The 13,408-nt window shown below is 33.4% G+C and overlaps 1 protein-coding gene across 2 annotated transcripts in view; it reads right to left on the bottom strand.

Moving 5' to 3' along the window:
• Positions 1 to 11,771, bottom strand: part of LOC114187572 (ubiquitin C-terminal hydrolase 13-like) — a 33,449-nt gene extending 21,678 nt beyond the window's left edge. The window contains exons 1-11 of one of the 2 annotated variants that reach the window (XM_028075847.2): positions 11,559 to 11,771; positions 11,110 to 11,179; positions 10,380 to 10,530; positions 10,103 to 10,260; positions 9,291 to 9,556; positions 8,982 to 9,200; positions 8,795 to 8,903; positions 8,596 to 8,711; positions 1,901 to 1,999; positions 1,390 to 1,499; positions 695 to 769 (exon numbers count right to left, since the gene is read on the bottom strand). In XM_028075847.2, the coding sequence (XP_027931648.1) occupies positions 695 to 769; positions 1,390 to 1,499; positions 1,901 to 1,999; positions 8,596 to 8,711; positions 8,795 to 8,903; positions 8,982 to 9,200; positions 9,291 to 9,556; positions 10,103 to 10,260; positions 10,380 to 10,530; positions 11,110 to 11,179; positions 11,559 to 11,588 (1,403 nt within the window). In that variant the 5' untranslated portion in view covers positions 11,589 to 11,771. The remainder of the gene's footprint in view (positions 1 to 694; positions 770 to 1,389; positions 1,500 to 1,900; positions 2,000 to 8,595; positions 8,712 to 8,794; positions 8,904 to 8,981; positions 9,201 to 9,290; positions 9,557 to 10,102; positions 10,261 to 10,379; positions 10,531 to 11,109; positions 11,180 to 11,558) is intronic. The other variant, XM_028075848.2, reaches the window with a different exon arrangement.
• Positions 11,772 to 13,408: the final 1,637 nt, after the last annotated feature.

Below are 13,408 nucleotides of genomic sequence, written 5' to 3'. Positions count from 1 at the left end.
AGACAATGATAACTTCATTGTCGGAGATATATAGTTGTAACAGAGATGGTCAATCTTTGGGTTAGACAATTGTAACTTCTTTGTAACTTGTAAGATAAATAGTTGTAACAGAGATGTTCAGTCAGTTAGACAATTGTAACTTCTTGCTAGAGATATTTTTCTTTAGGTTGACTTAGCCTCGGTCCACTTTCTAAGACAAAATCACAGTCTATCTATCAGGTCATTATTGTACTGCCTACACATTGTATTGGAGATCCAGTATCCACCATATATATGACAATATTATACCATAAGTGAATTAAAATCTCACCTTTCTATTAGACAGTTGAAACCAACAGGTTCAGTCAGTGACAAACGACACCTGTCAGTGGTAATACCATGATCTACATATGACAACTATGACAGAGGATTACCACCTTTTGTATATTTACTCACAAATTATAATACTTTACTCTCTATCTTAATACAGCACTAAATGCTTTGCTTCTCACTTGTCCCTCCCTACACAAAACCTGCCAGAACTCCTTGCCCATAAAAAAAAAGAAAAAAGGTGTAACAATCTGTTACGACAATGTAAAGCAACTTATCGTTCTTCATATTTAACATATTTTTGTCTCATGCCCTTATAACATACATATATATACATACTATATACAATGAACAGAAGAGGACTCTCAAGACTATTTATACATACCACTGTTCAGAGAGGGTTGGCCGGATAAAAGCATAATAATGTCCACCATGCACACCTCCACTGTGAACCAAAACGCTGGAAAAAAAATTTAAAGAACGTTAAAACATAAGCATAAAACAAAATTGGATAACAATGTCCTTACAGCATCAAAAAACAAAATCTATAATTTTAATGCATTCCTTTAATTAAAGGGTATGCTATTTAATATGAGAAAATGCACAACAATACCTATTGTCAAAGAAAAAATAGTTTTGAAGATAACTTCACAAACCAAAACATGCATTTCCCAATGACAGCAATTCACCAACTTTCCCTGATTGGTTTTCGTTATAATAGAAATGCCTATGAGAAAATTAACTATAAGAAAGAAAATAGTAATGTGAGATCCACACTAAATCTTCTGTCTTCCCAAGAGTAAGAATATGACAGAAACGTAAAATAGTAGTTCAATTTTCAATTTTCATCCTTACAATAACTAGGAAACTTTGCAACATGTACAGCAAAAAGTATATAAAAACTGCACATTGGAAGAAAACTCAGCAACTTACACAGCAACAAGCCCTTAAAAATTGCGCACTCATACTTTCAATAAACTGAAGACATAACTAGAAATCACATACCCAATCACCAGTCAAAAAACAACAAAGTAGCTACCAAATCCAATTCTGTATTAACAAACACTACCATGACATTACCTGTGAAGTGTGTAAAGATTACGGACAGTTCGATCAGCATCAGGTGACAGATATTTTCCATCATCACGATCAAGATCAAGTTGTAAAGGAAACTCATAACGGTCATTAATCTATATAGTAAGAGCACCAAGAAAAAATTAGACTACCAGTTCCATTTGCAATCTTATGTGAATGAAAATTGAAAGAAACCCAGACATTCATAATAATAGCTACTACCCATCCGCACCCTTGCAGAAAATCTTCTTTGTGTGTCCCTATCCCTAGTCTTATTTCAAACAAGTATGTATTACCCAACAATGGTGTAGGGTCCATCATGTATTTTCAATTCTATAAAGAGCAGTCGTGGACAATTTCAACAATCTTTATTGCCATTTTACAATACAGCAGAAGCACCTTAGTCCACAACAGTTACACTAATTGAAGCCGTATTTAAGAGTATTAAATAGAAAACTTCAGCAATAGATAGGTACTAACTGCAAAAAAATATATCAGCAATTTATCAACCACCAACCTTAACCATAGTATCCCGCATAAAGTCATATTCGAATCTTTTTAGCTGAAGTTGAAGAACAGGAGGAAAATCAATAAATAAGACACCCTTCTTAGCATCCTGAAATAGTCATGTCCATTAAAAAGTAGATTAGTTTATGTAACAAGCTCAATAAAAATTAATCTGCTTAAATGCAAAAATTTAGGCAAGCCAGCAGACTTAACAAAATATGAAGAGACTGTTTGGAGATGTAGATAGAAAATGTAGTCATGTGATAAAATCCCCTAGTTTGTTGGGCACAGTTGAGGAAGATATATACATATATCATACATAGCATTACATAACGATGGGACCAAGGTCATATTATAATAAATCATATGCATCAAGCTTGTTACATAAATAGCCATGTAGTGGACCACAATGATTTGGTGAAAACATCATCCAACTTATTATTGGAATTAACAAACATAGTGGTAATGTCAATAAAATCATTTATCAAAAGAAGTGACAATCTATCTTTATATGTTCAGCCCCCTCCTGAAATACTAGATTTAAAAAAATATGGAGGGCGACTTGGTTATAAAAAATGAGTCATTTGTGAACCATTCCAAAATCATAATTCTTTAAGCAATTATTTTAGCCCAACAAGCTCACAAAAGGCAGACGTCATTGTTATGTATTATGCTTCTGCACCAGATTTAGCAACTACATCCTGGTTCTCACTCCAAGAAATCAAGTTGTTACCAATAAAGACAATATCTGAAAGTCAAATTCCTGTCAATAGGTGAGCCTACCCAATCTCCATTTGAGTATCCCACACCTCATGTTTGATTATAATGTCCATTTAACAAACTGTTTTCCTAGGGCCCCTTTAGAATGTGATCAACATCAATCCAATGTCCTAACCACGGAATATAAAGAATCTTATCCCAAAGGAGATGTCAAGACGAGAGACCAGCACGTATTTCAGTTTCCCAACCAATTTTTCGTATCTGAAATCAGACTCAATAGAAGTATAGCATTGGGATCTACAAGTGTGTCAATAAGCTCCTCTAAAATATCCAATTCATACTTCCTATGTGAATTACAATCGCTTTGTTGGATTATGCTACCTCAATCCAAAAGAAGTGTCTCAGTTTGTCAAGATGTTTTGTCTGGAAATAATGAAAAATGTGCCTTTTTATCCCATAACTCGAGTATGATTATTATGTTCATACAACAAATATTTTCCCAAAGCCTCTTTAATGTACTTTAGTATGTACATAATTGCCTTTCAATGTCCTACACACGGAGAATTAGGAAACTTACCACAAAGGACATGTCAAAACGAGATATCCAACCAATCTTCTATATCACTCCACATATAAAAATGGTTTCCTCTAACTCAGTAGAAGTTTAGCACTAGGATACTTCCTCTAAAATATCCAAAGCATAATTCCTCTAGGAAATTACAATCCCTTTGTTCGATTGTGCTACCTCAATCCCCAAGATTTCTTATGGTTCACTCGTTAGAAGAGGATGTAATAAAAAACTTAATAAATTATACATGGTCATGGTCATGGTCATGAGAAGTTTACACTCAAATTTTTATCATACATAACCAAATTCTATTTGTCAACCATATGCCTTCCACAAATAATTTACTCACTAAATTGCTTTAGTTGCCTACTTTGATGAATGATAAAATTTCAGCCAAAGATAAGGTGCTATGTGATGTTGTTCCCATGAAAGTCATACATATCTTACTAGGTAGGCCATGGCAATTTGATAAACAAACTTTACATGATGGCCATACCAACCAATACATATTCTTCATAAATGGGAAAAAGACCACTTTACTACCTCTATCACCTCAAGAAGTTAATAAGGATAGAAATATAATAGGAAAAGATAAAGAAGAAAAAGAAAAAGGGCAAGCTTTCACCAAGCTGTTACTTGCCCACAAAAAAATTCTTCCAAAGCAAGATGTGCATCACCCTTCCTTCTCTTCCCAAGCCAAAAAGGAAGGCCTAAAGCACAAGCAAGAGAGGAAGAATAGTCTAGAAAATAAAAATGGCCTAACCAAAGTTAGGGGTAATACCCTTAGAAACCATGGAACAAGAGCTCATAAAAGGGAGGCGCAAATCCTCCCCCAAATCAAGTCAAGCTCCATCTACAAAGGCGTAAAGAATTTGTGGTCAAATTCTCTCCAAGAAGGGGAGGATGATGAAGGATTGACCCCAACCAAGGATGGAGGCACATGCTTAAGAAGACTATGCATGTTTAGAAAGGAAGTTCACTAATCCTACATCCCTTTCATTTGTGTTTGTTATTTTTTATTCCCTAATTTGACTTAGTTGAATCAACTTTAGTTGACTTGTTGACCTTTGATTAGGTTTGACTTGTTGACTATAATTGACTTGAATTAAACCAACATGCTAATCTATGTTTATTTGCTTTGTAGGTTAATTAGGAGTAAGAAATCAATGCAAGGTGGCGCATGGTGATTGGGGAGCATAAATGATGTGGAGGAGAGAGTAAAGCAAAGGCATAAAGCATAAAGTAAAAGGCATAAACCAAGTGTACCTATGTACCTTTGGTCTTCTTTGTTTCTAGCACACTTCGGCCACTTTTTAGAGACATATGAAACACATTCTTTGTCTCCTTTTGTGCTAGAACGAAATTAGCCTTGCACACATCATAGTTAGCTCTTTTGTCTCTCATTTTTGTAACCTTATTTGATCTAGTTTCTAGAAGCTAGGGTTAGGTTTTTGTAGAGACATCCTAAGGTATCTTTTATTTGCATAAAGGACCCTAAACTCTTTTATATAATGGGTGCTCCTAGACATGTAAAAGGGTTGAACATTTTGAAGTAAAAACACTCTTGTGTCTCAACCATTTGTGAGAGTTTCCTCCCTAGGGAGTGAATACTTTAAATCCTTATCTTGCATAGCAAGTGGCGGCACACATCCACTCATCTTCAAGGTTGTCATGGCTTCTAGCCTAGCCTTATAGTGGCGTGCTTCTCACATTTTTACCATTCATTTCCTTTCCATTTTATGTTGTCTTCTTTCTTTAATTGTTCTTGGTTTTCTATGGTTTATGTGCTTTCCATTTCCTTTTTGTTTGAATCAATCCATCATCTTCTCCTCTTGAGCTTTGTGAAAGGAACCTTCACATCTAGATAGCTTGCTATGTTCAATGGAGATTTCATTTAGCTTTCTTAATCAACTCACACCATATTCAATAATCTTAAAAGAAAACACAATAATCCTTCATCACCTTGCTCAACATGTCTTCATGAACTATCTCCTACCATGATTTCTACTTGTGAAAAAGGAGGTTGTGACATTAGAGGACAGCATCCTAACAATAAAGGGCACCCTCTATGCACATACTATAAAAGAATGGGTCACACATCCAACAAATTTGTTATTTTGTACATGTTTTTCTAACAAAAAAGACAATGTTTCCAAATCTATAGTTTCTAATCCAAAGCTCTCCAATGAAGAATATCACGAACATCTCATGTTAATGTATCGCAACCAAGCACATTCTATTTCGTCAAAAGCTTGCATTTCTCCAACCTGTGAACTTATATGCGTAAAACAATTCCTCCAAGAATTAAATTATTCAATCAATGAGAATGTATTGTGCAACAAAACTACCCTCCACATTGCTTCCAATCCAATGTTCCATGATAGGAGTAAACATATTGAAATTAATTGTCATTTTATTTGAGAAAAGTTGTCGTCCAAGAAAATTTGCACCGAGTATGTCGGATCAAATTATCAACTTGCAGATGTACAAACAAAATCATTAAGAGGGCCTCAGATTAAATATATTTGTTCCAAGCTAGGCACATACAATTTGGACACTCTAGCTTGACGGGGGTGTTAGAATAAATAGTCTTAAATACAATTTATTGTAAAGGTGTTGTGGTTTGTGCTGCACTTAGTTCCAAGATATATCTTTTCATATTCCCTTCTCTACCCTCTCATACATTGTATATGATGTATCTAAAGTTATTATAAATAAGAGATCCTAAGAGAGAGAAATTCACTCTAAAATTAATTATAATGCCTTTGTATTATTCTCAAGTATAAGAAAAAATGCTAGGTCATCCTCAGGTAAACAAATCAAAAAAAATATGCAGCTCAATTTCTCTCCCATTCAGTTTACATGTTCCAAGCATGATACATACAACTTTTACACTCTAGCCCGAAGGGGAATGTTGAAATTGTGATCATTATTTTATTGTATAGCTTTCATAAAACTTCTTTTTTGGTCTATTTACTTATCCTAAGGATCAAGTGTTATAGGCTATATCTATTCCTTGTATTGTACTCTTCTCTTTTTCTAAATACATGAAAAGCATCAGCAGAGCACAATAGCTCTGATTTTTATCACCTCTAAATACAACAATGTCAATCATAATCCTAAGAAAGTAAGAAACAAATCATAGGATAAGGAAACATATAACCAGTCCTAGGAGTTAATGAGAAAATAGAGAAAAACAAGCCTAATGGATAATATAAAATAGTCTAGAATATGATAAAATAATATTGGATACGTCCAACCCTCAATCTGTTAATAAAATTCTGATGTTTTGCTCTTTAAGTGGACACAGAATTTGAAACCAACAAAAGGTTGTCAGTTAAGTTATAGCCAACTATAACAGATGGTAGGGTACATAAGTTTCTAAATGTACTGTCACATATCCAGAATACAAGCACCAGCCTCAGTTTAAGAAGCTCAGACTCATATTTCACATTTACACATTGTTGCATCCTGTGTTTCATAGAGTTATTTGAGTCTTGACGATGTGTCCATTCTAAAGTTTAAGATAGTCAGGCTCAGTAACCCCAGTATCCAGTATGGATTGATCACTATGGTTTAGTGCAATTTGAGAGTAAACCAGCAAATAGAAGACATGTTCAAGAAAATATCATAAATAGCTTGATCTATTGAATAGCACAATTCACTCAGTCAAGCAAATATGATAAATAACTTGGAACAAGATGTCTAGCAATCAAGAGTTCATTGAAAAAATCCTGGAAACAGCCTCTCCACTAACAGGGTAAGGATTATGTAGTGAGAGGCATGGCAAACAACCATGAACCCCTAACCCAAACCTAGCCTGACTTTGACTAGGAATACCCACTTAGCCAACCTGCCTTGTTACCAGTTCTATATTTAATTTTTACAACACAGGATACTATATTATATATATATATATATATATATATATATATATATATATATATATATATATATATATTATGTTTATAACCTCTAAACTTCTAAAAAAAACACTAACTATTTTAGTAGTTAAATCATTTTTAAAATATAAAACAATTAAATAACAAACTTAAAATTATACATTTAACTAACAATATAATATATTTATTAACTTCTATTTTAAATTATTTTTAACTTATTCTTTTTTTTTATTGTTTGAATTAAAATATAAGTAATAAATTAATATAATTTATCTTAAATGTATGTATAAATAAAATTGTATAAAATTGTGAACAGGCTCCCAATGGATTTACCCTATCTGGAGAAAACCCAATGGAGACAGAGATAGAGATGATTACTAAACTTTTAGGTCCGTCTCCTCTAAACATGAAGACCTCCTACCCTGCCTCACCTTGCCTTCTGTGGGACAGATGAGCTAAGCCCATCCTAGACCCACCCTTTTGTGGGGAGAGGGTCTAGTAGTGAGTACATTGATCGTACTCAAATCCCACTAGGTGAGAGCCTCATGCCCTAGCACACTCTTCATAGAATATCACCTTCTGCTAATTTAGATGGTTGTGAAACATCAAAATACAGAATTCACTGGAGCAAATGATGAATAACACAGACAACAACAACAACCTGAATTGCAGAAGGCTTTTTGCCTATCCTAGAAGTGTTCTTCAAATAAAACCTCTTAACAGTGAAGCTGTCACTGGCTTATTACCCCCAATAAGCAAATAAATTGCTATGAATACTCTGCTTTTGGTAGAAAGGTGAGGGCGGAAAACATAAAAGCTAAAATATAACCACGGAATGTCAAAAGAACATAGAAGCAAAGCTTTCTTACGTCAGAGTATTGTTATGTGTGTCAAATTTGTCAGCTAATGCAGAAAACCTTCAGTTAGTTAGCTATCTATATCTATATTATATAAAAATAGATTTATATAATATAAGTTGGTTATTGGTGTAAGCTTGCTTTGTACACCACTAGAGCTAGTATATAAACTGACTGCACGATCAGATGATGCAGGATCATCCTTAAATAGAAAGAGTTTATCTTTCTTCATATTATCTAGAATTCTACTACCTTGTCACTCAGCAGGGAAACTGTAATCAGTAACTTTGCTTTCAACTTTTCTAAGAACTGTTAGGGATTTTTCAAAATTTTACACGAGCACCATGACAATCTATATAACTGTCAATTTACTGCTTCTTGCACTCTCCCAGCTAATATTCAGGATGATGCTTCACAGTTTCAAAAATGCACCCAAAATCTGACCCAGCCAATATTGATGCAGAAGTTTAAAGTGATCCATAAAGCCCTCAATTCTTATAAATTTAGAATGGAAATGGTTCGTAAAAGACATTAGACTAATAATATCAAAAACAGAATTAAACAAAAATACAAAACTCCTTTGAAAGGCGAGGTTAACTTCTCCAAATAACTAATAGTTTATTATATGTGGCTGAGGCATTTATGAATAGCAACTAACCTGCAAACCATACTGTTCAGCATGATATTTGTTATCCCCCTCAAGGCTTTCAACTTCAACATACTTATCAAAGGAAGCATAAACATCACGACAACCTTTGACGTCAAGTTGAAGGTCTAACATGCATATTTAAAACTAAATTAGAATTACACAACAAGAACTAAACACATAATTGGATTCAAAATGCCCAAGGAATTACCATAAAATGACTCTTTTCTAGTTGATTTGTAGTCTACATTGATGCATTCTATGTAATTCATATGGTGCCCTTCAAATAACTTTTGTATGGTTCCCTCAACAACAGTTCCCTTGACAAAAATTACATAAAATAACCATTAGATATGATCCCTCATCAAGAAGAAAATTAACCAAAGTTCATGTCATACCTTCATTTTGTCTTCAAGTTTTTCACAGAGAACCCGATTTAGTTCCTGAACATCATGCTGCATGAAAGAATCGTATGTATCCCAACCAAAAGACTTTGTCAGCTCCTTTGTCGCAACACTGGTGTCACTGTATTGAAGCTTGTAGAATAAACTTTGTAAAGCCAAAGGGATGCTACCAGAGGGCATATCATTTTCAGTTGTTGGCATATGGTACACAGCCTGAAATGTTATTCAGGAACCAACTTCTTATTGCTTTCCAACAGATAAATGAACTACAGGCAAAAAAAAAATATGATAAACTGTTCTAACCTTTCTAAAATAAGGAATATGGTACAAGGTTTGGAGTAGAGAATTCATATAACAGGTAGCTCCTTGGTTCTTAAGCCCAACATAACCAGTCTCCTTCTTTGAATCATAAGTCCAGTAATCAACAATCCTACGAACAAGAACCTCGGCTTCAACTATAAGAGTATCATTCACAAGATACCCTCTACTAGGATCATACAATTCACCAAGAGGCATGAAGGAAGTGAAACCCCAATCACTTTCACGTGCATTAAATTGATGTTGTGTATCTGCATAGTTTAAGTAAAATTGAGTTACAACAAGCCTATAATAAATCCAAAAGCCTGTGCATTTTCAATTCCTCTTTTGACAAACTAATTGAGACAAATAACACCATAAACTATACAACTCATAATCTCATTCTCCACCAAATTTTTAAACAAGGTGCAAGAGGGAGGAACTAAAGATTAACCACGATATGAACCATGTCATATGTATATGATGAATTTAAACATCTGCTAACAATAACCTCACCCCAACCCAAAGCTCCACTACCAAACGGTAAGATACAGAAAATTAACTATGAAACAAAATATAAACTATGGAATGAGCAAAGGTGTCACAAGGTTTATCAGAAAATGATGTATAGCTAATTGGCTAATTATAACAGAATATTTATTATGCAAGGAGATATCAAATGCTCTTCCATCCACTACTTGCAATAAAAACCTATCAAGATTCTATACCTTTAATTCCAGCAATGCTCTTTCCAATCTACACCTATGGCTAATCTATGTCATCTTGTAAAAGTGTAAAGATCAAACTGCAGGGACTACCTTTTCTCACAGAATACTTATTATGGATTTGATTAACAACTGCCAAGCTAAACTGTGCATATCTACTCCAACCATAGGGCAAACTAGCTGAATCTGCAACATCCAAATACATGGACAAATACTCCACATTGTTTCCTTTTGGGAAAATAAGCACACGCCTGTGAAGAAAAAAAAAACAAGTTTGAAAGCGATATTCACTGGAGATAAGTATACATACAAGATCATATTCAAGAAAATTGGCAATTATTAACCAGTTTAGTAAATCTCAGAAAAATACCATTTATAGCCACCAACAACAAATATTTCCGAATAGAGCTTCTTCGTATTCAGCCTCGAAAAGTTGTCAATTCTCCATGTGAATCTAGACGATGGAGGATCCTCAACAGGCTGACTCTCCACAGCATTGGCAGTTTCAGGTTGAGCTACAACTAACGATCATCAAAGAAACAGAAAAAAAAAAGGAAAAATCACCTATCACATCTGGAATGAGCTGAAACCATAAAGTAGCCCCCAAAGAAATAAAAAAGTGTGACCCTAACCGAACCAGACCCTCCAATAGCAAACCAGGAACAAAAGTAAAATGAAGTTACCCAATTAATTACACAATAAACAATTGCATCAAAACCGCACAACTTTCAAATACAAATCAACCAATGATTGGATTCAAATTATTTCCGTTCTGAAACTTCAGCTGAAAAACGTTTCTTATTAAAATTAAATAAAAATCTCAAAGCATAGACTCGCTAGCGAACGTCCTTCACTTTAAAAACAAAAAACTAGCCCACCCTAAAATCCTTAAACCAATTTTTGACTCATCTCTCCCACTCTCTCTCCAAGCAGGAATGCATAAACCATTTCCCCGAACCTCCAAAACAATTCAATTAAATGACACAGAAGCTAACGACGCTGAAAAAACCCCGGCTCCTTGACCCAAAATTAAAAACAAAAAACAAAAAAAACTAAAAGTCCAGATCAAAGAAATCGCAAGAACACGAAAAGAGAACTACCTTCCATAGGTTGGTGATTGTTCTCAGGCAAATCCGTGTGCGGCACGAGCACCTCCTCGTCCTCTTGCTGCTGCACAAAACAAAAACCAACAACGTCACCCAAGTTCGGATCCACCGCAACGCACACCGAACCCCCAATCGTAAAGGCAAAGCCCTAAAATCGAAACCCCAAACTGCACTACAAATCGCAAAATTGCCCAAAACGCTCACTCTCTCAGATCAAAACAACGACAAAACAGATAAAGAAAAAAACGAAACCGAAGCCCCGTCAGTGCACCACTCGGAAGTGGATAAAACCAAATTGATTAACACGACTCGCGGTTGGGCGAAGAATCGCTTGAAGATAAGCACAACACGCGAGTTAAGATTGAGAATAAATAGGAGCGAAACGATGCGCGCAGAGCGAGTGTGTATCTGTGTGCGTTTAAGGTTAGGGAACGAACGCTTACATCAATGGGTGCTGGCATCATCACGGTCATGGTGAATTGGAACCTGCGAGGGTTATCGTTAGAGAGAAAGAGAAAGAGAGAGAGAGTGGAGAGGGAGAAAGAGTAGTGTGTTTGAGAAAACGAGATCAACACCAGAAGAGCTTGTTCCAGAGAAAAGAGAACGAAAGAGGTCTTTGGTCTTTATTTGGGGTTTGGACAAAACAGGGATTTCACCTTTGGGACTGTGGACCTAGTTCTTAGAAACTCATGAATCTTAGGGTATAAATGAAATTTACTTATGCTTTGGGGTCATACCTTTTAATATAAAATAATCATTCATTTTTTTTTTATTTCAGTAAAGTGTATTTTAACTTCGTAAAATTTTAAATAAGCAATATAAAATAGTTTAGAATAAAGACTATGGTTAATATATCAAAAATTTTATTAAAACGGAAAACGAATTTTATTTTATTATTTCATTACATACCTAATCATTAGTCATTTATTAAAATGCTGTCAGGTGTGTTTTAATTTAGAGTGAAGATGTATTGGTCCAATTAATGAGATACATGTATTATATATTGTCAAGTGATTTGCAGCTACATTTTAGAATTATTGTTCCAGATTTTTAAGCAAAACTGTAGATTCTATTTTTATGTTGTTTGTTTACAAATGTCATAGAATGGAACGTAAATATAAAGGAAAAAAAAAGAGAGATAGACAGAAATATTGTTTTTTTTTTTTGGAAGACAATACGTAAAAAGGAAATTTTTTGTGACAGAGAAAAATATCAAACATTAAATATTCAAATAGAAAAAAGTCATGATTTATGTTTTTGTTATTTAAATAAATATTTGTAATGAAAAATAATGAATAATTTTGTTAAAATAACACGGCAGAAAAAATGTTTATCTAAAGTCAGAGTTGTACTTAGTACAAAAACACTTTTTATCAAAAAAATTTATTTGTTTCAATCTACTTTTTTAATTACAAAAATAGATGAAGAGAGAGAAAAATTATTTTACTTTTATTTATTCAAATATTATATTTTTTTACATCAACATTTTTATCATTTCTATTTATTTATTTCTCTTGTTCATTTCACAATCAAATCAAATTAAAGTATTTAATAATTAAATTTTACAAACTAATTTACATAACGTTTAAAGTCGGATGAATTATGACTTTTAATGTTTGAATATTATTTTATTTACTGAAATTCTCATTTTCATTCTATTTTTATCATTGCAAACACACCATTAAATAGAGGTCTGATTTGAAGTTTTTAAAGGTTTTTTATGACATAATGGAATCTTAAAACATTTTTAAGATATCTCAAATCTTGGTCTTTTTTCTTCCCACTTTGAAAATTTCAATTTCATCAAAGTTATTAGAAATAATTGATATATTTTTTTTCATAATGCATTCTGTTTCTTCTTAGTATACTTTATTTCATCATTAACTTTAGTACATCTAATTTAACTTGTAATTGGCATGTGCTTATAGCCTTCGACATCACCAAACCACATCAGTAAAAGAAATAATATGTTTATTCTAAAATCTTACAAATCTTAAGTTTAAACTAAATAATTTAATTTAGTTTAATAATGATAGGAATTTGATTTAATTATATTTTGAGTCGCTAGTAGATTTGGAAGCATTCATTTGAGTCTTTATTAAAAAAAATTATCTATTCAATGTAGTTAAATGTTTCTATTAACTATCTAACGTGACACAAGTAATAGAAACAAAATATAATATGGTATCATTCTAGCAAAGTGACAATGCAAGATAGTCGTTGATCTCCCTAACAACATGTTATGTCCAATAATTGAACTATGATAAAGGGAATAAGTTAGGATACTTTTATA

The sequence above is a fragment of the Vigna unguiculata genome, chromosome 6, assembly GCF_037176805.1.
Source record: "Vigna unguiculata cultivar grain cowpea cultivar isolate G323 ecotype 2 chromosome 6, ASM3717680v1, whole genome shotgun sequence".
NCBI classification, from domain to species: domain Eukaryota; kingdom Viridiplantae; phylum Streptophyta; class Magnoliopsida; order Fabales; family Fabaceae; genus Vigna; species Vigna unguiculata.
The sequence above is the reverse complement of the archived record's forward strand: the minus strand, read 5'-3'. Positions and strand labels throughout refer to the sequence as shown.